The sequence below is a fragment of the Sorex fumeus genome, unplaced genomic scaffold (genome assembly GCF_029834395.1).
Source record: "Sorex fumeus unplaced genomic scaffold, SorFum_2.1 ptg000020l, whole genome shotgun sequence".
Classification (NCBI taxonomy): Eukaryota; Metazoa; Chordata; class Mammalia; order Eulipotyphla; family Soricidae; genus Sorex; species Sorex fumeus.
In genome coordinates, this window is record NW_026606077.1 from 5,814,615 (window position 1) to 5,842,612 (window position 27,998).

At 55.0% G+C, this 27,998-nt stretch overlaps 2 protein-coding genes across 2 annotated transcripts in view; both read right to left on the bottom strand.

Annotated features, from left to right (window-relative positions):
• Window positions 1–5,114, bottom strand: part of SAR1A (secretion associated Ras related GTPase 1A) — a 94,406-nt gene extending 89,292 nt beyond the window's left edge. The window contains exon 1 of the mRNA XM_056113389.1: window positions 5,103–5,114. The gene's annotated coding sequence lies outside the window, so the exon portion shown is untranslated. The remainder of the gene's footprint in view (window positions 1–5,102) is intronic.
• Window positions 635–26,019, bottom strand: NPFFR1 (neuropeptide FF receptor 1). The gene is made up of 4 exons (XM_056113376.1): window positions 26,013–26,019; window positions 8,191–8,490; window positions 2,505–2,604; window positions 635–1,469 (listed from the first exon to the last, which is right to left on the bottom strand). Exons 1-4 carry the CDS (start codon window positions 26,017–26,019, stop codon window positions 635–637), a joined length of 1,242 nt encoding a protein of 413 aa, XP_055969351.1.
• Between the last annotated feature and the right edge of the window lie 1,979 nt (window positions 26,020–27,998).

The window sequence follows — 27,998 nt, forward strand, 5'->3', positions numbered from 1 at the left end:
CGGACTCTTGGCAGTGGCTCCCTGCTCCCTGATAGTTGGTAGGTTCCTGCCTGGGCTCGATGAGCTCCTCTTCCTCTCCTGCCTCTGGCTTCAGGCGCCCAGCACGGCCTGGAGCTGCGCCTGAAACTGACTCGGTTCCCAGGAATCCTGGGCAGTGGTTCGGTCCCACACACTGCTGGGGTGTGGTCCTTTGGGGAGAAAAGAATGACCCCTCCTGGGACAAACAAGAGAAGCCTGTGCAGCCGGGGCAGGAGGGACCAGCCCTGCTGTCCTAGGAAGGGGGGGCTCCAGGAGACCCCTCCATGCCCCCACTACGGCCTGGACCCAAAGTGCCGGGTGGACAGGCCAGTCCGGCTCTGCTGCCTAGTTCGGATCTGCGCTTCACTGCGCGCTCCGGGGGGACGGAGGGGGCTGGTGAAATCCTGACTGTCTCGGGTTAAGACTCCTGCGGCAGCGCCCGGCGCCAGCGGGAGGGGAGAGGGAGGCCCCTCCGGGGGCTCCTCCTGGGCGTCCTGCGGGTGACGTGCGTGGCCGCCGCCCGCGCACAAGGGACCGGGGGCGACAGCGCGTTGCCCTGCGCGGAGACGGCGCGCACAGCCGCGCTGCGGCCCCACGGGAGCGCCCCGGGCCCCGCTCAGGTGCCCCAGGCGGGGACGGAGAGGGGCAGGCGCGGGCAGCCCGGGCCGTCGCCCGCGGCCGGGCCGTGGTGGGCCACGCGGCCGTGGCGCAGCGCCAGGAGGCCGGGCCGGGGCGCGCGCGCGCGGGGCCCCGAGTCGGCGCGCGGGGCCGGGTCGCCGGGCGGCGGCGGCGGCGGCGGGGGGCCCCGGGCGGGCTGCGAGTAGGCGTCCCGGGGGCGCGGGCGCGGGCAGAGGCGCGCCTGGAAGCCGCGGCGAAAGTTCTCGTTGAAGTAGCCGTAGATGATGGGGTTGGCGCTGCTGTTGCAGAAGGCCAGCCAGTGCGCCAGCGGGAAGGCGTAGGCGGTGACCAGGCGCAGCTGCGGCTCGCTGAGCTGCCCGTAGTCGGTGAGCAGCAGCAGCGCCCAGAGCGGCAGCCAGGACAGCGTGAAGACCAGCGCCACGACCACCAGCATCTGCACGACGCGCGCGCGCCGCCGCGCCCCGCGCCCGCCCTCGCCGGCCCGCGCGGGCCCCGCCGCCTGCAGCAGCTTGCGGGCCACGCGCGCGTACAGCAGCGCCAGCAGCGCCAGCGGTGCCAGGTAGACGTGCGAGAAGAGCACCGTGGTGTAGGCGCGCCGCATGCCCTGCGCGGGCCACGCCTCCCAGCACGCGTACAGCGGGTACGAGCGGTTGCGCGCGTCCAGCAGCAGGTGGTGCTCCTCGCGGGTGACGGTCAGCGTCGCGGCCGACGGGCACATGATGAGCAGCGCCGCCGCCCAGATGCCCGCGATGGTGACCAGCGCCTGGCGCGGGGTCAGCTTCTCGCGGAACGGGTGCACGATGCAGCGGAACCTGCGGGAGAGGGAGGGGCGGGGGCGCGGGGCTGGGCTCGGGCCTGGGGCTCCCGGCGCTCTCCGCCGCGGCCCGGCCACTGGCAGCGCCCGAGGCCGCCGCGGACACCTCTCGGGCTGGGCTAGCTAGCCAGCGAGCGAGCTGGTCTCTGCGCGCATCAGCCGCGCGCGCTGCGCCTGCCCGGCCTGGGCCCCTTCGGTCGGTGGAGGAATGAAAGCGTGACCGTCTAGGGCTTCTGCAGAGACCTCGGGACATCCCCCGGGAGCCCTTGATGACCACAGACCGTGTCTGTGTCATCTTGGCCTCGACACCTTCCGGCGACCCTGTCTGAAGTCAGGTCTGCTCCCGTTTCCGGACAAGAACATCCCGGCAGAGATGATCAGTTGCCTTTTGATTTCCAGACGGGAAAAGGAGAATTTAGAGCGGAAAGCCACTGACAAGGCCACCCGGCTCGGAGAGCCAGGCCCAGCCTGGAACCCAGCTTTCCTTTGAGCGGGCATTTCCTGGGACCCTTGAGGAACCCAACTTGCATGAAAATACAGGCTCCTTGGAGTGAGCTCAGGCCTTTGTTCCTTCCCGGTATCAGGTTTCTTCCCGTCCTCCAGCCTGCTTCCCTCCTGCTGGGGCCCATCTGACATCACCTTCTCTCACCGCGGGTCCCAAGACTGCTTGTCCCAACGTGTGTGGCTTTCATCTCATGGCCCTGGATACTTCAGATTGTCAGAGAGCCAGAGCCATAACACAGTGGCTGACCTGGGTTTGATTCTGGGCATCCCATATGGTCCCCCAAGCACTGCCAGGAGTGACCCCTGAGCAGGGCTTGGTGTTGCTCCCCCCCCAAAGACTCTAGAAGCCCCCACACCGAACCTCTTGAAGGTGCCCTGGTGTCCCCTGCACACCCTCTCCCCGAAACTACAGGAGAGCCAGCCCCCTCCCCACCTTTATGGCTCCGAATTCAGCCCCACAGACCAGAGCAGCCCCAGCCCTCCAGCCTTCCCGCCCCATGTGCCCGGACCCCCCGCCGGACCCCCTCACCTTTCCACAGCAATGGCCACCAGTGTGAAGACAGAAGCCGACACGGACATGCCCTGCACCAGGCCACTCAGTTTGCACGTGGCATTGTCGAAGGGCCACCCTGCAATGACAGAGACCAGCACCGTGTGACACACACCTTACCAGCAGACCCCCCACCGCCTGCACACTGTTCCAGGAATGAAGAAATGATCATGATAACGTCTTATCATCCTGTCTCCTAGAGGCTGGGGTGTGGGTGGAGGGTGCAGGACCCAGCAGTGCTCCGGTCTTACTCCTGGCTCTGAACTCAGGGATCACTCCTGGCTGTGCTGGGGTATCGGATGCTGGAAATCAAATCTAGGTTGGTCACATGCCAGGCAAATGCCCTACCTGCTGCTCGATCTCCCTGGTTCCTCCTGGGGGCATTTTGCCAAGGACTCATAGACTAAATGCAATTTTAAGAGATTAGCAGTCAGACCAAAGTTACAGCGCGTTCTTCAGAATAACTGATCCTTTACCTTTCAGACACATCAAAGTCACGTTTGAAGTCAAGAAAGACCAACGAGGGGCTGGAGAGATAGCACAGCGGGTAGGGCGTTTGCCTTGCACGCGGCCGACCCGGGTTCGATTCCCAGAATCCCATAGGGTCCCATGAGCACCACCAGGAGCTTCTCCTGAGTGCAGAGCCAGGAGTAAACCCCGTGCGTTGCCGGGTGTGACCCAAAAAGCAAAAAAGAAAAAAAAAAAGACCAAGGAAAACTCACAACCACAAGAAACTAGTTAAATGTGATGTCTGCATAGGCCTGGGTTTAGTGTTGGACTAGAAAAGGACATCTGTGGGAATATGGGTAAAATTCAACTAAAACCTGCCATTAGTAAGCAGTGTGGAGGTATTACTCCTAATCTCCTGATTTCAACCTTTTCCTGGTATCCTGTTTCTAACCTCAGTAAGTGAAAACATCATAGGAATGCTCTGTATCCTACTTTTTCAGCTTTTCAGTATGTCTAAAATGATTTCAAAATAAAAAGTAAAAGAAAATCAATCAAAGCCAAACAAAACCTCTCCAGAGTCAAAAGACCACATACTGCATAATTCCACTTACATTATTTTATTCTTGCAAAGGGAAAATGGTATTTTCTGCTCTGTGGAAACCAGATCAGTGGTGTTCAGATAAAGAGCAGGGCCGACTACAGAGGACCAGGGAGAGAGGCAAGGATGCAGGGAATGGCGTTGTTCTCTGTCTGGAGTGTGGTGGTAGCTATGTGACTTTGGATGTCTATCAAAAGCTCCCGGACGAGAACAGTGCAGTCTTCTGCCCCTGCGCCTGGCTGTTCCTCGCTGGGGCCCCTTGGAGGGGAGCGGGTTGAGCTTTCCTCCCCGCCCCGACCAGGGTTCTGGCAGCCGAAGACCTCCAGGACCAGCCACCACCATGCTGAGACCACTCTCCGCACACATGAAGGTACTGGCAGAGGGACAAATCCACGCGGGTTCCGGGGCCGAGATCTCCAAGCCTACTCGGATTGGAGTCGAGCATCCTCCACCCAGATCCTCCAAATTCCAGTAGGCGGGGGTCACACCCACCACCTGGCCCCCTGGCGCCGTGTAATCCCATCAACGGCCAAGACTCAGAGACTATAAAATCCAGCTCCCGGAACCGCGTGGCCGCGAATCATCTTATCAGGACATCTTTTTATGACATCTTATCATCTCATTCCTACTTTGGACAAACTGGCAGGCTACCGAATGTAGCCTGCCCACATGGCAGAGTCTGGCAAACTCCCCTTGGCGTACCCAATATGCCAAATACCAGTAACAATGATGGGTCTCATTCTCCTAAAGGGCCTTGAATATAATCTCAGGGCTAGGATGAAAGAGACGTTACTGGGGCCTGCTCGAGGCAATCAACGAATAACAGGATGATGAAATGAAAAAAATGAAAAATCAAAATGTGTAGAATCATATACTTTATTATTTTTTTTTGTTTTTTGCTTTTTGGGGTCACACCTGGCGATGCTCAGGGGTTACTCCTGGCTTTGCACTCAGAAATCACTCCTGACAGTGCTCAGTGGACCATATGGGATGCTGGGAATCGAACCCCGGTCGGCTGCGTGCAAGGCAAACGCCCTACCCGCTGTGCTATCACTCCAGCCCCAATCATATACTTTAAAAGGTGAGATATTTGGGGGGCTGGAGAGATAGTAGAGTGGACAGGGCACTTGCCTTGCATGTGGCCAACCTGAGTTTGATCCCTGGTACCCAATATGGTCCCCTGAGCCCTACCAGAAGTGATTCTGATTGCAGAGCCCAGGAGTAACTCCTGAGCAAAGCCGGGTGTTGCCCCAAAACCAAACTTCCAAAAACAATTTTTTTTAAAAAGGCGGGATATTTTGTATGTCAATTGTACCCTAACAAAAAAATTCTAAATATAAAGCAGGAAGTTGTTTACAATGAACATTTTGTAAGAATTCATACTAACAAATGGCATATGTGATGTTGAACAGAATGTCTGCCTGTGGGGTGGGAAAAGGGGTTTGGCATGGGGTTGAAATCCAGAAGGGAATGAATTTAAAAAAAAAAGAGAGAAAAGAAAAGGAAGTCCTCAAAACAGACTGAGGAAAAGCACACAGCACCATGAAGAATGGGAGTAATTCCACTTTCTATTCCTGGATCCAAAGAAGAGAAATGAGAGAGATAAGAAAAACCACATAAAATTAATTTTATGGCAGAAGTGTCTGCTGGACACAAATTTAATACCATCAAAAAGAGACTGGTTAGGGGCTGGAGCAATAGCACAGCGGGTAGGGCGTTTGCCTTGCACGCAGCCAACCCGGGTTTGATTCCCAGCATCCCATATGGTCCCTCAAGCACCGCCAGGAGTAATTCCCGAGTGCAGAGCCAGGAGTAATCCCTGAGCATCGCCGAGTGTGACCCAAAAAACAAACAAAAAAAAAAGAGACTGGCTGGAGCGATAGCACAGCGGGTAGGGCGTTTGCCTTGCACACAGCCAACATGGCCGAGCCGAGTTCGATTCCTCCGCCCCTCTCGGAGAGCCCGGCAAGCTACCGAGAGTATTCGATATGCCAGACACAGTAACAACAAAGTCTCCAATGGAGACGTTACTGGGCCCGCTCGAGCAAATCGATGATCAACGGGAGGGCCTTCACTTTACTTTACTTTACTTCAATGAATAGTAATATATCCTTACAGTGAAATTCTAAGCAGTTATCAGAACAATTAAAAACTTGTATTTATTAATACAAAATAACTTCAGGTAAATCAGTTTTAATCAGTATGATTTACAACACTCACACTATAGTTTAAGGAGAAAAATAAAGGTGCAGATTGGACTGTTTAGAAATTTAGCATTTCCATAATTTGCTTGTACTATATAGGCTATTTTTCTAAAGAGGCACAGGAAACTGGTAACACTGGTTGCCTCCCAGGAGAGAAACTAGGAGACCTGAGGACCGGGAGAGAAGGGAGATTGTGTGCTAAACATTTTATGGTAGCTTTTTTTTTTTCTTTTTGGGTCACGCCCAGCATTGTACAGGGGTTCCTCCTGGCTCTGCACTCAGGATTACTCCTGGTGGTGCTCGGGGGACCATATGGGATGCTGGGGATCGAACCCGGGTCAGCCATGTGCAAGGCAAACTCCCTACCCACTGTGCTATTGCTCCAGCCCCCTAATGGTAGCTTTTAACTACCATGTGACTTCATTATCTGTTCAAACACTTTGAAATGTTTAGGCATGTGAAAAGGACTGGCATGTTCTATTGTTTCCAATTAGTGACCTGGCCATGTCATCAACTGTATGCAGGCATGTATCAGCGTGTGTGTGTGTGTGTGTGTGTGTGTGTGTGTGTTGTGTGTAAGGAAGGACCCAGGAATCAGTAGTAAGGAAAGGCCACACACGCAGAGCCAGTATAGAGAATGGACGCTCACCAGCTCCATTTGCAGGCTCCTGGAACCTGTAGAAACTTGGACTTGGGCTGGAGCAATAGTTCAATAAATAGGAAGGGCGTTTGCCTTGCACGTGGCCAACCCAGGTTCGATCCTCAGTACCTCATGTGGTCCCCCGAGCACTGCCAGGAGTAATTCCTGAGTGCAGAGTCAGGAGTGACCCCTGAGCACTGCCCAGTGTGGCCCTCAAACTAAACGCAACTAAACTAAAGCATCATGGACAGCTCAGCCCTGCCGAGCTCTCCCTTCCCAGAATCTTGGGAGCTCTGAGCTCAGAGCCTGCAGGTTCAGACCTCTAGGGGTCTCCACAGCTCTGGAAACCAGCATCTCACCGCCAGCCCGCAGAGTCTGTGGCGCCTGACTCAGGAGAGGACTCTTACGAAATACAGCAGCTGCTGGGAACCCTCCCAGATCTGCAGCGGCACCGTCCAGGCAGGAATGTGTAGAGACCCAGTGGGTTAGTTCTGCTCACACCTCCAGTCAGCTCCTATCTATCGAGGGACTTGGACAATACTGGAAATTGACCACTTCCGCTTCTCAGGAAAACAGCAACATTACAAGGATCTGTAAGGTCCTTGTTGGGAACAAGCCTCCCTCCCTCTCTCACTACTTTCCATTGGTTCTCACTGTGTCGGGGAGCTGCGGGGGAGAGAGACTGAACAGCTGGGGGTGGGAGGGGCGTGGAAACTCGGGATAAGGATGTGGGACCTGACTCTTGGCTGTCTGACATCACCGTCACCAAGCTGAGCACCTTCACTTACCCACGGGACAACAACGCACGCTCCTTTACCTGGGCGAGGATGACGGAGAACATGGTGAGGAGGGTCAGAGAGAGGTATGCCTCAGCAGCGGCGGCCTACATCGGAGTCCTAGGTTTTGTCACTGGCCTCTCATGGTTCCTCAAGACTCCCACCCCACCGCCCCAAGACCCTGGGCCAAACAGCACTGAGTGTAAATACTAAATCTTCAAGCCTGCACAACCAGGCTGAAAGTTGCCAGGGGCACCCAGTTCCTATGAACGGGGCCTAGGAAACACCCCCACACGTCCATCTTTCTATTTATCTGGGAGGACACACCTGGCGATGCTCAGGGGTTACTCCCGGCTCTGCACCAAGGGGCCACTTCTGGTGGGGCTCGGGGGACCATATGTGGTGCCGGATATCAAACATGGGTCTGCCACAAGCAGGACAAGCACCTGAGGGGGTCGGAGGGATAGCACAGCGGGTCGGGCGTTTGCCTTGCACGAAGCCAACCTGGATTCGATTCCCAGCATCCCACATAGTCCCAGGAGCACCTCCAGGGGTAATTCCTGAGTGTACGAGTATGAGCCAGGAGTCACCCCCTGAGCATCTCCGGGTGTGAACCAAAAAGCAAAAAAAAAAAGGGGGGCTGGAGTGATAGCACAGCGGGTAGGGTGTTTGCCTTGCACGCGGCCCGAACCGGGTTCGATCCCCAGCATCCCATATGGTCCCCTGAGCACAGCCAGGAGTAGTTCCTGAGTGCATGAACCAGGAGTAACCCCTGAGCATCGCCAGGTGTGACCCAAAAAAAAAAGCTAAAAAAAAAAAGCAAACATCTGAACCCCCATGTTATCTCTCAGCCCCCATTTAGAAAATAAAATCAAATAAGATGAAGACGAAAAATGCCCGGAAAAAAAAAAAAACGTGTGACACCCTGCCTGCATAAACAAGAAAAAAAGGCAGGGGAGCCAAGCCCCCCGGCTGCGGGGAGCGAGGGGACGCTCACCGGTGATGAGGTTGTCCACGAGCGTGGTGGGCATGCAGAAGATGCCCACCAGCAGGTCGCTGACCGCCAGGTTGAGGATGAACATGTTGGTGACCGTGCGCATGTGGCGGTTCCTGAGCACGACACAGCAGACCAGCGTGTTGCCCACCATGCAGAGCAGGAAGATGAGCGCGTAGGCTGTGACGAGCGTGGCGGCCACCGGGAAGGAGTGCTGGAAGTAGGAGGAGAAGGTGAGGTTGGCCGCCAGCCCGGCCTCATCGCTGCTCTCCTCCCAGTCGCCCTCGGGGGTCTGCGAGGGTCCTGCAAGAAGCAGAGGAGCCCAGGGATCAGGATTCCAGGCAGAGCAGGAAGGACTGACTTTCAGCCCCGGGCAGCAAGTTCTCACCCAAACCTACTGCCCAGTTGCCACCGGAGTTGCGAATCTCTAAGGCTCTGGCCCACAGTGCTCACACCCCGTCTCATTTGTGCATCCTGCCCTGTCCAGGCCGCCGCTCCCTTCCAGTGTCGCCTGTCTCCAAGGGTCCCCAGTTCCCCTCTCCATCCCAGCCTGAGCCCACCCTCTGGGGCCTGCCCTGCCCCAGGCATCACCTTTCAGGAGGATACTGAAACCTGCCTGGGTCCAGTCTGTGTATTTGGCCCTGAAGGAATCAGGCGGCAGGGACCAGAGTAGTGACCCTCTCGCCTCTCCCTGCTGGGTCTAGCTCTCCCTCAGGGGCATCTTCATGAGCGCAGCTCCTTTATTTTTATTTATTTTTTTTTACTTTGGGACCACGTACTCAGCTGTGCTTCAGGACGACTGCTCTGAGGACCCCAGGTGGTGCCAGGGATGGGGCTTGGGCTGGTGGCATGTGGGGCCACTGTCCTACCTACTGTTCTGTCTGTGTCCGACCCTGCTCCCCTGGGTGCACACTGCACGTGGGTCTAGCTCTTACCAGACCACAGTGACACCGGCACCTCTGCCCGAGCTGAAACGCGTGACTACCAGCCCCTGGGTGCTTCTCCATCCCTTGCTTCTCCCCTCCTTGAAAGCATCTCTCTTGAGAATGTCACCTGTTTGCTTCTGGGTCCCTGACTCTCACATCCCCCAAACCCCGCCTCTAAGGTCCTTCATCACCTCTGCAGGTGGCACAGAAGGGAGCGTGGCAGTGGGCCCTGTACCCGGGCTAAGGAGCGATGGCACCGATTAAATTCTCTTGGCACACACTCCACTAAGCCCACCCCTCCTCCTCTGGGAGTTTCTTAACCCATCTGCACAGTGTGCAAGATGCTTCCATGCCTATCATTTGATTGTACCCTTCCGGCTGCCCGAGGAGGAACTCTGGTTAGGGAGGAAGCCAGTTTGAAACAGGAGAGCTGAGGTCAGAGAGGTCCTGCCACTTGGCAAGGTGGCACTGTGTGCAGCCTCACTGCCGGCCCTGAGTCTCTGCCTGGGGTCCAGGCCCCGCTCTTCCTCCCACCCCGTGTGGAGCAGCTCAGGGTCCAACCCCAACTCTACTGGGAAGTCATTATTCGTGGTGACTCACGATGTTGTCTCACAAACCCTCTTCCGGCTTCCTCTGGGACCGCGAGTGGCCTGTTCCCAGGATGGGGAGTCTTTGGGGATGCCTCGGAGCTCAGCCACTGGCCAGGAGGCCCACTGAGGGCTTGGGGCCTGGAGGCAAGAGAGACTCTGAGGGAAGCAGCCCCAGGAACGGAACAGTTGGGCCTCAGGGAGAGCCAGGTGCGGTGGGGGTTCTCCAGCCAGAGCTGGGGGGAGGCTGGAGGAGGTGGGGAAGCTGGAAGTCTCAGGGTGCATGATGCACCTCTGTGGAGGCAGCCCAGGTGCATCCAATCACACCCTAAAATCTTCATCTTAACGTGGAAAATTGATGCATCTCAAAAACACAGGAGAGAATGCTATGATGAATGAGAATGCTGAATGAGAGAGTGAATGATACAAGATGTATCGTTAATGAACCAACGCAGAAGAATTAAAGCCTCACGGATTCCTCATTCACCTTCCTCAGTGATCAGCTCGGGGCCAATCTTCTCTCACCCAGATCACTGCTTCTCTCTGGGTTATTTTTAAGCGAGTGGTCCATTGCTTCCTTTCAGCCCTAGACGTTTTAGTGGTAGAGTTTGGGGGTTTAGTTCAGTGATTCAAGTGTTCATGTCCTGACACCACACACACACACACACAAAACACATTCGAAGGGCTGGAGTGATAACACGGCAGGTTGGCCACTTGCCTTGCAAATGCTGAATGGGTATGATCCAGAGCCCCCATGTGGCCCCCTGAGCCCTACCAGGAGTGATCCCTGAGCACAGAACCAGAAATAAGTCCTAGTAGGTGTGACTCAAAATAATAAAAGATAACTGTGTTTGAAGCTCTAAAACGTAGGCTCAAATAGAGTCAGAGAGCAAGCTTGGGGATAAGGCACTTGTTTGCACGGGGTTCATTCCTGGCCTGAGCACCACCAGGACTGATTCCTGAGCCCAGAGTCAGGAGAAAGTTCTGAGCACCCACAGGTGTGGCCCCACAATACAGCAAAGCAGAACAAAACAAAAACCCAAAAGTAGGCCTCAAACAGAACAGGGCAATCACAGTACATTATCAAACCTAACAAGACCCACACACAACTAAAATATTACCCATATTCAAATGTTCTGATTGGTGTGTGTGTGTGTGTGTGTGTGTGCGCGTGTGTATGTGTGTGTGTTTGTGTGTGTGTGTGTGTGTTTTTTTTCCCTTTATTTTATTTTATTTTTTTTAAAGTTGTAGATTTACAATTTTTTGTGCTTTGGTTTCAATTATACAATGATCAGATACCCATCCCTCCACCAGTGCCCATTTTCCACCACCATGGATAATATGTGTGTGTGTTTTGTGGGTAACTGGACCACAGAGTCACCCCCCAGCTCCTGATTGTTGCATAATTTGTCAAAGAATTTCTCTGAATGAGGATCCAAACCTGGCTTCTGTTTTATTGCCTAAGAGATGAGGCAATCGGGAAGCCCAACCTGCTCACTCTCTTGAAAGAGGATACCCCAAGGGGCCACAGTGGGTGGGGCTTTTGCCTTGCACACAGCTGACCCAGGTGCCAGCCCTGGCTCTCCTCTGGTTTCTGGAAAATCACCAAGAGTAACTCCTGAGTGCAGGGTTAGGAGTGATCTCTGAGCATCGCTGGGTGCGGCCTAATCTCCGCCCTGAAGTAAATTAAAGAAAGAAGGTGTCCAGTATTTCTCCCAGTACCCCATTTTCCTCAGCCTGCCACCATTTTGCATGTTTTAAGGTTTCTGGGTCTTTCTTCCCCTCCAGCCTTGGAAATCAGTCCCTGGAGAAAGGGTTTCTTACCATCTCCCCCAATCTCATCTGGGCCCTGGAAAACCCGTTTGGCCAAGGGCTGCTGGAGGAATCGATATTTGTCTGATGGGAAGAGAAAAGAGGAGGTCGTAGGTCACAGTGGTGCTCCAGCCAGCATTGCCGGGACTGCAAAGACTTTTTTTAACAAACACTTTTTTTTTTGGGGGGGGTCATACCCAGAAATGCACAGGGGTTACTCCTGGCTCTGCACTCAGGAATTACTCCTGGCGGTGCTCGGGGGACCATATGGGATGCTGGGAATTGAACCCAGGTCAGCCGTGTGCAAGGCAAACACCCTAACTGCTGTGCTAATGCTCCAGCCCCCGCAAAGACTCTTTCGGAGCTCTCCAGCGAGAACCCCATCACCACAGGATGTTTGGAATCTGCACTCAGGCAGCCCCCACCCCCACCCCCATCCCCTGTAGAGTCCACATCATTTCCAGCAGCCTCCTGGACCCGGGGAATCTGGAGGTGTGGTTGAGGTCTTGCTGTAACCTGCCCAGCAGACTTCAGCGGGTCTGGCTCTGTCTCTCGCACTGCCCTTCCCTCCGCCCCCAGGACTGGCTGGCGTTTGGGGGGGACGGTGCCCATCTCTCGGCCCGAGGATGGCCTCACAGACATTCAGCCTCACAGACCGGTTCTGTCTCACAGAGAATCTCCACTTCCTGCTGACTCCCCTAGGCCGTGGGTCCTGCTCCCAGCGGAGCTGGGCTCCTGCAGCCACTAGAGCCCTCATTAAGTCCTCTGGACATGTCCTTCCTGGGGCCCACCCAGCACCCTGTGGGTATACTACATCCTGTGAGGACCTCATCCCCTGAACCCAATTAAGATGCGCCCCTACAGGGGAACTTCCTGGAAGAGGCGGCAGGTAAGTATCAAGACTCCCTCCAAGGTATTCAGATGCTTTCAGAGGTCAAGCCCTTGGGGCACGGAAGGCAGGGTGGAGGGAGGATGGGCAGAGTGAAGATGGGAGCGCTCAGGTTCTGGGTGTGGGTCCCTCCCAGCTGCATCAGCGCCACCTGGAACCTGTTTTAACCTGTTTTAAAAAATGCAAATTCTCAGAGTGACAGTACTGGAGGTCGGGTGCTTGCCTGGCTCGAAGCTGACCTGGGTTTGATCCACAGCGCTACATACGGTCCCTTGAACCCTGCCAGGAGTGATCCCTGAGCACAGAGCCAAAAGTAAGCCCTGAGCACCATCAGGTGTGACCCCAAAACAAACAGCATAAAAGTAAATAGCACAGCGGGTAGGGAGTTTGCCTTGCACCCAGGTTCGATTCCTCTGCCCCTCTTGGAGAGCCCGGCAAGCTACCGAGAGGATCTCGCCCGCACGGCAGAGCCTGGCAAGCTCCCCGTGACGTATTCGATATGCCAGACACAGTAACAACAAAGTCTCCAATGGAGACGTTACTGGGCCCGCTCGAGCAAATTGATGAACAACGGGAGGACCGTGACCATGACCGTGATGCTCCATCCAAGGAACCAGAAACTCAGTTGTCACGTACTCATTGTTTATTTCTGGGCCACACGGAGCAGCACTCAGGGATGACCCCAACAGTGCTCAGGAGGCCATTAGTGGTGCTCCAGCCCATCCCTCCCCTCTGAGAAGCATGGAACTGCAGGAGGAGGAGGAGCACCCAGGGAGTCGCGGGTCCCAGCCTCACTCTTGTCTTCATCCTCATGGGGCTTCGGGTAAGACTGTGTGTGTATGTGTAAGTGCATTTTAGAGTGTGTGTGTGCACACGTGTGTGTGCATATGTGTGTGTTAGAGTGTGAATGCGAGTGTGAGTGTGTGAGAGTGTATGTATGTGTGTGACTACGTGGATATGTGTGAGAGTTTGAGAGAGTGTGTGCGTGCTCTCAAAATTCCCTGCAGGAGGGGCTGGAGTGATAGCACAGCGGGTAGGGCGTTTGTCTTGCACGCAGCCGACCCGGGTTCAATTCCCAGCATCCCATATGGTCCCCTGAGCACCGCCAGGAGTGATTCCTGAGTGCAGAGCCAGGAGGAACCCCTGTGCATCGCCAGGTGTGATCCAAAAAGAAAAAAAAAAAGAAAACCAAAAAAAAAATTCCCTGCAGGAAGCATCTGCATGAAGGGAACCTGGAGGGGACCGCAGTGTCTGTCCTGACAATAACCCCGTGAGCTTCCTTGTTCCTCCTGCAACCTGAGGCTGCAGCCAACAGAGGGGGGAGAACGCGGGGTGAGGGCTCCCTCTGCAGCTGTGGTCAGGGACATCCCCGGTGCCACCTGTCAGCCTACGGCCCCCAGTCTGCTCCTTGGTCCTAGCTGCCACCGGAGACACAGACACCACCTCAGCTCTGCGGGGCTTAGCGTCCTCCTCTGAAAGAGGCAAAGCCTGGCCACGGGGGAGGCGGCCGCACCGTGGAGCCAGCACCTGCCTTGCACGTGTGAGGCCCCCAGTGCAATCGTGGGCACCACCTCACATGGCAGCACCTGACCCCCCAGCAAGGACAAAAGGGAAACGCCCAAATCTGGCCATGACCCAGTGTAGCAGTGTTAACTGGGTTCAATTATGCAGTGGCTTCGAGTCTCTCTCTCTCTCTCTCTCTCTCTCTCTCTCTCTATATATATATATATATATATATATATATATGGCTGGAGCGATAGCACAGCGGTAGGGCATTCGCCTTACAAGCTGCCAACATGGCCGAACCCGAGTTCGGTTCCTCCGCCCCTCTCAGAGAGCCCGGCAAGCTACTGAGAGAATTCGATATGCCAGACACAGTAACAACAAAGTCTCCAATGGAGACGTTACTGGGCCTGCTCGAGCAAATCGACGATCAACGGGAGGGCCTTTACCTTTACCTTTACCACTGTCTGAATCACTGTCCTCCTGTTGTTCATCGATTTGCTCGAGCAGGCCCAGTAACGTCTCCATTGGAGAATTTGTTGTTACTGTGTTTGGCATATCGAATACGTCACGGGTAGCTTGCCAGGCTCTTCAGTGCAGACAAGATCCTCTCGGTAGTTTGCCGGGCTCAGCGGGGAGGGCGTTTGCCTTGCATGCAGCCGATCTGGGTTCAATTCCCAGCATCCCATAGGGTCCCCCGAGCACCGCCCGGAGTAATTCCTGAGTGCATGAGCCAGGAGTAACCACTGTGCATTGCCGGGTGTGACCCAAAAAGCAAAAACAAAATATATATATATATATTTAAATAAAATTCCATTGTCAATATTTGCATTGCATGAATCCATAAACGTCCAGCAGAGAATTCAAAAACATTTCACACAGGACAAACTGGTGGATATTAGGACTGTGTATTTTCTCAGAAACTCTTGATTATAGGCCTCGGGGATATAATTGTACACATTATAGAGAATGACCCCAAAAAAATGACTAGTCTGAGTGAGAGGATGATATTTTTCTAACAGTCGTGCTCCAGGCCTTCCTGCCCAGCTGGAAGATGTGTGTGAAGGAGGAAGCAAGCCAAGAAATAAATTCCGGGAGCCCAGATTAGGGCTCAGATTAGCTGCCCCTGGTTCACACCCAGCACTATCGCCCCCTGCCTGCCAGGCCTGGTACTGCACGGAACTCAGCCCACGCCACTCCCCAGGTTCACCCTTCAAACAACCCACTTTCTGAGGACCTCCTGGGTGCTGAGAGGCCCTGGGACCCGCTAAGAGCAGCCGGAGAGGCTGCCAAGGGCAGCTCAAATGGTCCATGAGCACACCAACCACATCGTTCACATTCAGTTGTCGTCAAAGCGGGTGCAATTTGAAAAGGAGCATGGGGGTCACCTGGCACCAGCCCGCCTGGCAGAGCTGTGGAGTGATACTCCAGGCACAGACTGCCACTGTGCGTGGTGGGGCCGGGGGTGGGGCCGATGCCACTCAGCCTTCACAACTGGGGTGCAGGCAGCCCTGCTCCCAGCTCCAGCGCCTCACCCGTAGGGACCTGACGGAAGGAACAGAGCAAGCGCTCTTGGTGGCGGGAAACAGGGATGGTGGGTGGTAGCAGTTAGAAACGAATGATGTGGCAACACACAAAGACTTGGGGTGTCTGTCCACAGAGGGGTTCGCCAATGGCCGCCCCTGCCCCCAGCCTTCCCTTTACTGAGGCTGCAACGATGCGTTGCACACCTGGTTGGAGGCTTCAGGACCACCCCACACAACACAGTGCTGCCAGAAAGCACTGCCCCGGAGGAGACGCAAGCTCTCAGGCCTGCAGAGTTCTCTCCCTGAATGATCACTCAGCCCCATAAGTGTTCCCCCCCCCCCCCCCGGCCACCCTTTCAGGGTATATGTGTGCGTGCTAATCCCAGCAGTACCCTGGGCTACCCTGGTCTGTGCTGGCCGGGGATAGGATGCAGGTCTTCTTCACGCAGACCGTGTCCTCAGCCCTTTGAACCATCCCTCTGGGCCCCCTCAAGGATCACACTTAATCACTTAACTTCCCGTTAGTCGTCGATTTGCTCGAGCGGGCGCCAGTAACGTCTCCATTTGTCCCTGTCGCGTGCTAGTGTAGCCCAATGGCATCTCTTCGCTCCGGGAACATGGAGGGCCTCAAACCGATCGTTCATGATCTTGACAAAGAAGTCTGACCATCTGGTAGGTGGGCGGCCACGCGGTCTCTTGACATCCCGTGGAATCCAATCAGTAACAGCTCTAGTCCAACGGTCGTCTTTAAATCTCATTACGTGACCAGCCCATCTGATTTTCGACACCTTGGCAAATGAGACAGCGTCCCTGATCCTTGATCGTCGACGGATGTCAGAACTCCGGATTCGTTCTCTCATTTGAGTGAAACGTGATATTCCAAGCATAGCTCTTTCTATTCTTCTTTGGGAGACCTGAATGGCGTTCTCATCTTGTTTGCGTAGGGCCCAGGTCTCTGAGGCATATGTTAATGCAGGAAGAACAGTGGAATCAAAGAGATGTGCCCGGAGCCGGAGGTTCTTCGTCCTCTTAGCTATTTCTTCGACGTTCTTGAAGGCGTTCCAAGCCGCTCTCTTCCTCCTGCGCAGCTCGGGTGCCAGGTCATTTCTCATGCTGACCTCTCGACCTAGGTACACATAGCTGTTGCATTCGGAGATGGTCGTTCCATTGAGAGCGAATGGGGCGTCAGGAACAAGGCTGTTTCTCATAAACATTGTCTTCGTAAGATTCAGCTGTAGTCCTACCTTTCCACACTCACGGTCAAAGTCGGCCAGCATTTGTGCCGCTTGGCTGATGTTTGGTGTTATTAAAACAATGTCATCAGCAAAGCGGAGGTGGTGTAGTTGCCGACCATCTATCTTCACTCCCGTTCCTTCCCATTCCAGTCGTCGCATGATGTTATCGAGGGTGGCACTGAAGAGTTTCGGTGAAATGGTATCACCCTGCCGCACCCCTCTCTTGACATCAACGATCACTTCTTTGTAGAATGGTGAGATCCTGGTAGTGAATCCGCAATACAGCTCACGGAGGATCCTGATGTATTGGGCTTGAATGCCCTGATTGGCTAGGGCTTCAATGACCGCTTCCGTCTCAACAGAATCAAAGGCCTTCTTTAAATCAATGAACGTTAAGCAGAGTGGCATCTTGAACTCCCGAGAAACCTCAATGAGTTTGGTTATCGTGTGGATATGGTCGATGGTGCTGAATCCTTTGCGGAACCCTGCTTGCTCGCATGGTTGTCCTTCATCTAGTGTTCTGCCAATCCTATTCAGGATGACTCGAGTGAACAGCTTGTAGATGACAGACAATAGGCAGATCGGGCGATAGTTGCCAATGTCATGGATGTCTCCCTTCTTGAACAGTAGTACGGTCCTGCTGGTTTTCCATTGGGACGGAACCTTGCATTCAGACAGGTAGCGAGTGAAGAGCCGAGCCAGTGTATTGATGAGTACTGACGGCAGGTTCTTCAGGTGTTCAGGTCTGACCTTGTCTGGGCCGGGTGCTGTTTGTTTCTTTACCAACGAAATGGCGTGTCGGATTTCGGAAGGGAGAACGTTAGGAACGACATACCCATCCTGTGGAATTTGGTATGTCGGCAAGTGGACATGGCTATCGAAGAGATTTGAGTAGAAGTCATGGATAATCTTCTCCATTGCCGTTCTGGAGGATGTGATGGATCCATCAGGACGTCGGAGGGCAGTCATCTTGGTCTTATAGTTGGCGAAGGACAGGCGGGCGTTACGAATACTTTTCCCGGCTTCTGCCGCATCTACCAGTACTTCTGCTCTTCTCTCTTTGAGGTCTTCCTTGATCGCATCTCTGCACTGCTTTGCAAGCTCGGACATTAGCTTGCGGTTGCCTGAGGCATGCGCCAAACCACGCTGGCGAATTAGCTCAAGAGTTTTCGAAGATAGGCGACTTTTTGTGGCTATCTCTCTCTTGGCGTTCCTCGCACATTCATGGAGGTGCTGAACCAGTCGATCGTATTCCTCGTCAATGTTGTCAACAACGGCATCTTCCCATGTTGCCGCAATAGTACCAAAGAGTTCCCAGTTGGTGGTCATTCTGGGAGTTCTCTTTTTGAACTTTGCAGCCCTTTCTCCCCGCTCTGTGAAGTAGAATTTTGCACGAAGGAGACGGTGGTCCGATCCCGTTCGAAATTTTGGGACAACAGCGACATCAGTCAGGCAAAACCGTCGATTGAATATGATGTGGTCTATTTCGTTGTGGAATCGTCCACCGGGAGACTCCCAGGTCCATCGTTTAGATTCTGCCTTCTGGAACTGTGAGTTACCATGAATGGTCTTGGTCGACATGATGAACTCAGACAGTCTCTCACCCTGTTCGTTCCATTCTAGGCCATGGGTCCCGATGTGAAGTTCTTCAGCTGATCTTCTCGGTCCTATCTTGGCATTAAAATCACCCACAATGATCTTGTAGAAGGTGTGGTCTTCTTTATAGAACTTCTCTAGCTCCATGTAGAACTTCTCGATTTCTCTTTCATCATAAGGATGTATTTATTTATTTATTTATTGGTGATTAAACACCGTTAGAGACACAGTTACAAAGTTTTTCATGATTGGGTTTCAGTGATACTTTGTTTCTGCATCAGTCCTTTGGCCAGTTTCCCTCCTACCACCTGCTCCCTAAGCCGGCTTCTATAGCAGACTCTCTCTCTCTCTCTCTCTCTCTTTCTCTCTCTCTCTTTCTCTCTCTCTCCCTCTCTCTCTCCTCTCTCCGTCTGTCTTTCCCTCACTCGCTCTCGCTCTCTCTTCCAGGGATTTTTTTTCATCTTTTCCTTTTCATTAACTTGCATTCTGACCTTTCAGAAAGAAGCTCTAATAAATGTGATTTTAAAAACTGGCTCCAGCAGTGACTCCAAGTGCTGACTCATAGCGAAATAACCCAGCCGTAACAATACAGCCTGCGACCGACCGACCGGCACGGGGAGGGCGGGTGGCAGCATCGTAGGCGCCCTCCCCCACACCCCTCCCCCCAGAGGAGATCTTTGCCCCCCCCCCCCCGCTGCATGCAGCACATGGATCAAGCCTCCCCACTTCCAACGAGTGGCCCAGAGGGAAAAAAAACGAAGGAAAAATGAAAAACTGCCCCAAAGTAGCTTTAAGTCCCCAAACTTCTCCTTCAAGCCACGTTGCTCAGCCGCGCCCTGGCTGCCTCTGGCAGCTCCTATCTGCGCTTTCCTGCAGAGGACGAGAGGGCTGCCAGGCTGCCAGGCAGTGATGGGGCCCGGCTCGGGGCCACCAGCGCAACACCTGGTGATTCTGCCACTGTCAGGCTCTTCCTGGGCCGTGGAATCGAAAGAATCCAATCACGGACCAGGACGGCATGAAGCTTTATGAGGAACGCCTGGACCCCAACCTCAGCCCTCAGTTGTGACTGCACAATTCCCACACCCCATAAACACCGCCCCCTCATGGGGGCCAGATACTTGGCACCCCCCAGCACCGCCTGGTACAGCCGTGGTGGCCCCCGGCATCTCTGGGACCCAGCCTCCCCGGGTCCACATACTAGATGCTAGGCTGAGTATCTCTGCCTACGGGCCCCGGAGCACCACTGGGAGAGCCCCACTCCCAAAACGTTCTCAACCTACGTGGGGAAGATGGTTCTATGGGTCCAGAGGCTGCCCTTCTCCCAGGAAGAGATATTCCTGAGCTACTCTTCCTGCACCTCGGGGCCATTGTGGGCCTCCCTGTGCAGGAGGCTGTGACAAGGCAGGTGGCTTGTCCCAGCAGGGGTCACCAGGCAGTGCGACCCCCTCAGGCCCCAGATTAACTGAGAAGGGCTGGGAGGACAGCACCGCCCTGTCCCCTTCCTCCCAGCCTGGAGACCCAGCCGGGCAGCACCATCTGCTGGGTAGCAGTCCCCGTGCCCAGGCTGTGGGGTATGCCCCCTGCCCACAGGGTCCCCCTGCCCACACGCCCCCCCACCCACTTGCTCCCCCGTCCATGTACTCCCCCTGCCCACATGCCCCCCATAGGACCCTCATGCACATGTCCCTACCCACATGCCCCCTGCCCACATGACTCCCACCCACCTGCTCCCCCGTCTACATGCCCCCGTCCTCCTGTCCCCCTGTGCACCTGCCCCCCACCCACATGCTCCCCCTACTCACATATGCACCCCCTGTCCACAAAGTCCCCCTTACCCACATGTCCCCCATGCTTGCAGGATCTTCTGCAGGAAAAATACTGATAAACTTCTTTGTTTGTTTTTTTTGTTTTGTTTTTGGGTCACACCCGGCGATGCTCAGGGGTTACTCCTGGCTCTGCACTCAGGAATTATCCCTGGCGGTGCTCAGGGGACCATATGGGATGCTGGGAATCGAACCCGGGTCGGCCACGTGCAAGGTAAACACCCTATCCGCTGTACTATCACTCTAGCCCCAAAATACTGATAAACTTCTTACAAGGATGAGGCCTCAGTCTGACAGCAGAAAGTGCAGTGTCTCTTTTGAGATTTGCACTTTAAGAAGTGCCACTTCTTTTTTTTTTCTTTCTTTCTTTTTCTTAATATTTTTTAATGAATCACTGTGAGATACAATTACAGACTTACAAACTTTCTTGATTACGTTTCAGTCATACAGTGATCGAGTACCCATCCCTCCACCAGTGCCCGTTCTCCACCACCAATGATCCCACTATCCTTCCTGCCGGCCACGCTATCCCATCCCCCCAAAAGGTGAACCACTTCTTACATCAGGAAACCTCAGCTCTGGTAGGGAGGGGCGTGGAGGGTCGGAGTTCACAGGCCAGAGCACAGCTTTGGGTGCTCAGGGAGCTGGGACTCAATCCCAAGCACCACTGAGTATGATCCTGAGCACTGATGCAGGAGCACCCCCAGAAGCAAAATCCTAGCTATCCTGATGCAATTTCAGTTACCAGTGAGCGCAAAGGCTTTTGAGAGACAAACCAGATCTACAGAAGAGTCTTTATACATTCATAGGTATACTAAGGAAATACTTCTTTCTGTTTCATTTTGGGGCCACACCGGTCAGAGCTCAGTGGCTCTGTGCTCTGGGAGACCTGAGAGTGGGTGCGGGGGTTAAACTGGGCTCAACTGCATGCAAGGCAAGTGCCTTCTCCCTGGCTATTTCACGGACCCCAATTTGATGTTAGTCAGGAGCTGGGCCATCCGTTCTAGGCTCTGTGCCTCAGTGTCCACATCTGTGAAGCCAGTCTAGGGCCAGGTCTGGAGCCGATATGCTTGCTGCAACGAGCTGCTGGCCGCAGGGTCAGTGGGAACCAGACTTGCTCCTCCGTGGCCTCTGCCTCCACTGAAGCAGCTGAGACCCGGCCCCCTCCCAGCTCCCAGCAAGGCGGGAAGGGACAGACCATCCTCAGGACAGAGCTGGAGCCCATGGACATGGCCACCCGGGGGGCCCAGGATTAAGCTCTCTTGCTCGGAAAATGTCAGGCACCTGGCTGTGGCGGTTCAAGCCTGGGAAGCCTGTGGGCAGCAGGGGCGGAGGGGGACGCTCTGCGGGGAGGAGGAGGGAGAATTGACAGTTCAGGGCTGCTGGGTGGGGGGGGGTAGTCAGAAAGTCTTCTCGAGGGCTGGAGAGGTATAGCATCACCGGGAGGGCGCTTGTCTTGCACACAGCTCACCTGGGTTTGGTCCTCAGCATCTCGCATGGTACATCCCAAGCCTGCCAGATAGTACAGCAGGTGTGGTGCTTGCCTTGCTTGCAGCTAACCCTGGTCCTATCCCCTGCATCACATACGATGTCCCCCGGTGCAGTCTGCCCTTGGTCAACAGCCATCCCGACCCAGGCCACACACAGCGGCTCTAGGGCACCGAACGCGGCGGTGAGATAGAGCCGTCCAGAGAGCCCGCGAACACACAACCTTCAGCATACGTCGTTTTTCACACCCCAGCACCCCGGAGTGATCCCTGAGCACAGAGCCAGGAGTAAGCCCTGAGTCCGACCGGGTGCATCCCCAAAACTGAAAACAATCACAGCGCGAGTCAGAGTGACAGATTGTCTTCACTTTAAACACAGGGAGTCGATTTTTTAATGATTTAAAACCTAAGTGCAGGGTTTTACGTTTCATTTTCTTGGTTGGGATCCAGTAGGACCGAGATAGCCTGAAATCTTTTCTTTTGAGCCGCACCCGGTGCTGCTCGAGGGTCACTCCCAGCAGTACTTGGGAGGATGCGGGGTGCCAGAGAGGCGACCAGGCCCCCGCTGGCCAAGCACGTGTCCAGCCTCTTCGCGCCGTCTCTCCGGTTGTTCGGGTGTCACGGTGTCACGGCTCTTTCCCACCATTTGAAAAGCCTTTTATCTTCCCTCTAAATTATTTGACACCACATCAAGGTCGGTTCTAAGGACCTCTGGACAGCACTCAAGTCTGTAAAGAAGTCAGCTGTCAGCCTCCCGCCCCGCCCGCCTCTCCACCGGGTCACAGGGTTTCTTGGGCCAACTTAGCCTGGTTCGTCAGAAGCTCATAACTCGCTGCTCTCCTCCTCAGAAACAGTCTCAAAGAGGACCGTGGGCAGGGCTAGCCTCTTCTGGTCGACAGGATCCTCAAGGGTACCACATTTGTGTCTTCCTTATGGAAATCTACCTTGGCTTTTTTTGGCGGGTGGGGGGAATGCAAACCCCCGGGACTTACTCCTGGCTCTGTGCTCAGGGATTGCTCCTGGTGGGGTTCAGGGGACCATATGGGGTTCCAGGGATCGAACCCAGGTCAGTCAGGTGCAAGCAAGACTCCCCCCCGTACTATCATTCCAGGTCCTTTTTTTTGTTTGTTTGTTTGTTTTTTTTTTTTTTGCTTTTTGGGTCACACCTGGCCATGCACAGGGGTTCCTCCTGGCTCTGCACTCAGGAATTACTCCTGGCAGTGCTCAGGGGACCATATGGGATGCTGGGAATCGAACCCGGGTCGGTCACGTGCAAGGCAAACGCCCTACCCGCTGTGCTATTGCTCCAGCCCCTCTTTTTTCTTTTTTTATAAAATTGTTCTTATTATAAAACAGTTCTGAGCTGGCAGAAGCAGAGGAACCATCACACCCAGAGAATCTCCCTGTAAACTGATGCTTCTTTGGGAGTTTCCTTTGTGAAATTTCTTTTTTTTTTTTTTCTTGGCGTTTTGGATCACACCCGGTGATGCTCAGAGGCTACTCCTGGCTCTGCACTCAGGAATCACTCCTGGTGCTGTCCGCACCAGTTCCTCAGGGAACAACATGGGATGCCGGGGATCGAACCCGGATCGGCTGTGTGCAAGGCAAATGCCCTACCCGCTGTACTATCTCTCTGGCCCTCCTTCGTAAAATTTCTTGTGAGGTGCTGGGGATGGAAGCCAGGACTCACATGCATGGCCCACCCTCTGCCGCAGAGCCCACCCTCCTCCTGGTCCTTCTTTTGGCTACAGAGGACAGTTCTTGCACTAAGAGCCCCGTCAAGGTCTACCCCCTTCCCTGCTTTGCTTTCCTTGAAACCACAAGCAAGAACAATCCAGAGTGTGGTCAACCTGAACCCATCAGGGAGAGGCAACGGCAGCTGGAGGGCAGACCTTGGGGACGCTGGGGGCTGTTCTCCGAGGACCCTCCAGGGGCAAGAACCCAGTCGCCCACAGTTTGGTCCACTCAGTCATGCCCCATTCCTTTGCCTTTCTTCCCATTTCTCTCCCTGCACCTGTCTCCAGTTGTCACTTGCCAAGCAAACCCCCTTTCCCATGTCTTCGTCTTTTCTTTCAGAAGCAAAGAAATCAGGAAACATCTCTCTCTCTCTCTCTCTCTCACTCTGTCTCTCTCACACATACACACGCACCCCAGAAATGCAGAGCAGGAACTCCCCATTCATTCATTCATTCATTCATTCATTCTCTCTCTCTCTCTTTCTCTCTCTCTCTCTCCCTCTCTCTGTTTCTGGGTCACATCCAGTGATGTTCACGGCTTACTCCTGGCTCTGCACTTGGGAATCACTCCTGGTGGGCTCGGGATACCATACGGGATGCCAAGGGTTGAACCCCGTTCTGCGGTGTGCAAGGCAAGTGCCCTACCCACTGTGCAATCTCTTCAGCCCCAGGGATAATCTCTTTGAATATATATACATACATAAGGGCTTTTGGGGTCACACCCGGAGATGCACAGGGGTTCCTCCTGGCTCTGCACTCAGGAATTACTCCTGGCAGCGCTCGGGGGACCATATGGGATGCTGGGAATCGAACCCGGGTCGGTCACGTGCAAGGCAAATGCCCTACCCGCTGTGATATCGCTCCAGCCCTCTTTGAATATATTTTACACATAGATCTAATCATCTTCAGTCTGTGCAATTTGGCACCAAGGATATCATAATATATGTGTTTTCAGACTAGCTACTTTTTTTTAATGAGTCAAAATAGGCAGTGAACACAATTTCATGTCAGTCCATCAAACCCTGAATGATTTTTTTCAGTGTGTTCCTGGTACACGGATGCAGGCTGTGCTCAGTTTGCTGGGTTTCCAGCCAGCTCCCGGGGTTTTTCACCTTGCAGTGCGAGAGATGAAAGGTGGGATGCGAAATACCCATGCCCCCATTTTTGCCAGGATGCGGAATGGCCTCCTTGAAACAATTTCCGAGACGTGTGATTGCTCCATTGTCTCCTAAGTATTCACTGAGTGTTGAATAATTTATCCAGGATATTAATAGAGTTCACTATTAATCTTCGCAATTTAGAGGGTTTTGTTTTTGCTTAATCTTTCTTTCCCTTTTGAAAAATCAGACCTTGACACAGCTCCCGAGTGCTGGCACTCGTTTCATTCTCTTTACTTTCTGCTAAGGCAATAATCACATCAGCAAGTGCCTCCAGCACCCTGGATGACATTTGTCTGATGTGAAGGGCTAGGCTCATTGTAGATGGCTCAATGCCTCCTTCCTGTCACAATCCTGGGTTTCAATTTCCTCTTTGCAGTCGAGTCTACCATTGGAAGCAAAATCGCTGTGAGGCTTAGCCAGCCCACCCCCTGCACACGCCCCTCGTCCTGGGCAGATTCCTTCTCCTCATCCTTGACCTCCACTTTGCTTTCCCAGCTATCACAGCCAATTCCCCCGGCTTCCGTTGGCTGGAGCCTGCCGGGGGTGAGGGCTCTCCTAACACCACCTCGCTGACAGATCTGCGGCTTCCAGCGTCATTAGGGGAGATGCCCCCCTGTCGCACCTGCTGGAATCCTTAAAAAGCTACATGCATGGCCTCCGAAGAGATACTTGAAAACTTCTTTTCCCTCCTGGCCAGAAATGCTTACAAACAGGAATTTCGGGTGTGTTTGTGTGTGTTGGGGGTGGGGTGGGGGGGTCACTCCGTCAGCAGCAGCTGTCTCTTCGCGTCTTAGTCACCCTGCAAAGCCAGCTCAGTGCTAAGATCTCCATTCAACAGATGAATACCTGGTGGCACAGAAAGATTTCGGTGCTGTTTCCAAAGATGCCCAGAAGCTGGGGGACCAGCCAGCCAGCCTTCCAGCATCCTTGCTGAAACGTGATTCTCCTTCTTTGCACGGGATGCCCAAGGGGACCCACGCCCCCATTCAGCGCGGAGGCTGGACCCAGCCTCACCTTCCCCCCAGGCCCACTCTCCTCTCCAGGCAGTCTGGTCTAAGCTTCCTTTACTGCCCCCGGGGAGAGAAGGTCTGGCGGTCAGGGAAGTGTGTCCAGAATGCCGTTGGCCCCCCACTCTAGCTGCAGGCAGGCGAGCAAGCCACACCACATCTGAAACTAATGGTCAAGCTGTCCTCACTCAAAGGCTCCTCTGCGCTGGCCTGGCTGGAAGGGGGCTGGCGATGCCCAGGGCAGAAGGGCATCAGGCACCAGCCTCTGGCCTGGCTCTGGGTCTCTGTCTGTCTCTCTGACTCACGCACAAACGCCCTAAGAGGCGTTTTTCTTCTCCCTTCCTCACTCAGTCTCTCTCTCTCCACACACACACACACACACGCGCGCGCGCGCGCACGCACTCAGTGTCCAGCCTTAACCATGGGTGACCCCCTCCCTGCTCCTGCTCCTGGCCCGGCGGCGGCGGCGGCTCCTGGGTCCGGTCCCGCGCTCACGACCACCCACCCCGGCCCCCGGCCCCGGCCCGCGGCCACTCACCGTCCATGCTGTCCGCGCCCGGGTCCGCGCGCGCCGAGCGAGCTCTGGGGCAGGTGCTCGGGAGTCCGCGGAGTCCGCGCGCCCCAGCTCCAGCCTCCCGGGGTGTCGCGCCCCGGGAGCCCGGAATCTGCGCTGCCCGCCGCTGGCCCGCGAAACTCCTGCCCGCCGGGGCAGGGAGGGGGCCGCGCGCGCATCGTCACGGTACCCGGCACGCCCGTGCCCGGCGCAGCGCCCCCTGCCCGCCGCGCCCGCCTCGGCCGGGGGCTTTGTCCTCGCCCCGCTCCAGCCCCTCCCCGGAGTGTGGGTCCCCGCAGAGCAGGGGAGGGCGCGTGGGGAGTCCCCGGGCGCCCAAGGGGGCAGGGGGCGTGCCATGCGCCCTGCGCCCTGCGCTCTGTCTGCGGGCAGAGCCGGGGACCGCGTGTCGGAGGGACCATCGCAGGCTCTGCAGTGAAGTGAGCCCGCCGGGTGCTGCCCCCTGTTTTGTGTGTGTGTGTGTGTGTGTGTTGTGTTTTGTTTTGGGGGGGCACACCCGGCGATGCTCAGGGGTTACTCCTGGCTCTGCGCTCAGGAATTACTCCCCGCGTTGCTCAGGGGACCATATGGGATGCTGGGAATCGAACCCGGGTCGCCCCGTGCAAGGCAAACGCCCTCCCCGCTGTGCTACCGCTCCAGACCCGCAGCTCGGTGTTTTTCCCGGGGACTCTTGCACCGGCCCAGAGATGCCCTTTCTGCATTGGTGAGGTTTGGAGGGGTGAGCGGGAGAGGGGGCCAGAACCGTACCACAGCCGCGAGGGGCTTGGCCTCGCATGTGGCAGGCCAGGTGGGATCCCTAGCGTCCCATAGGGTACCCTGACGCCCCCCCCCCACCCATGGAAGGATCCCTGAGTACAGACCCAGGAGTGATCCCTGAGCACCACCAGATGTGCTCCACAGCGGCGCACAGCTCCTTCCCACTGCCGCCCCCCTCCCCGCTTCTGCTCTGGAGACCCCCCAGGGGCATCCCTCAGCAGGCTTCTCCTGTCTCTCTCCCCCCTCCAGTGACTGTCTGGAAGGACACAAGTTCTTGTTTCTAACCCTGCACTGGGCGGGGGGCTGGTGTCCCACCCCACTTCCCTCACACGCGTCCAGACCCCCAGGCCTGGCTGAGGTCGTAGGTAAGAGGCCCAAGCCAGCCAGGGCAGCACCTTTCAAGGAGCCTGGGGTGACTCACCTGAGCTTCTCTTGACTTTTTTTTTTTTTGCTTTTTGGGTCACACCCGGCGATGCACAGGGGTTACTCCTGGCTCATGCACTCAGGAATTACTCCTGGAGGTGCTCAGGGGACCATATGGGATGCTGGGAATCGAACCTGGGTCGGCCGCGTGCAAGGCAAACGCCCTACCTGCTGTGCTATCTCTCCGGCCCCTACTTTTTTTTTTAACCTGTACAGTCTTCCTGCATTTCACCTGTCAAAATGGGGAAAATATAAATGAAAAGCTTTCAAAGGAAAAAGTTGGTATATGGAGTTGTACCTAACCTTAATTTCATAAAAACAAGAAGTGGAAAAAGTGTCTAGTTTTCAAGTTGCATTTATAGAGTAAATGAAAACATTTTATTTTATTTGTTCTTGCTTTTTTGGGTCACACCTGGCAGTGCTCAGGGGTTACTCCTGGCTCTGCACTCAGGAATTACCCCTGGCGGTGCTCGGAGGACCATATAGGATGCTGGGAATCGAACCTGGGTCGGCCGCATGCAATGCAAATGCCCTACCCGCTGTACTATCGTTCCAGCTCCCAAATGCAAACATTTAAAAGGGGGGGTCACCCCACCTCCCAGGGTTGTGAAGATTCCAGGAGCAAGTCTGTCTACAGCACTTGCAGTGGTGCCTGGCACAAAGTAAGTGCTCAGTTAGTGCCAGTGCCTCTGGGCCGTGCTGTGTTTACGGCCTCATTCAGTCAGGACCGAGCTTGGGGCAGGTCCCGGAACCATGAGCACGGTGCAGGACACT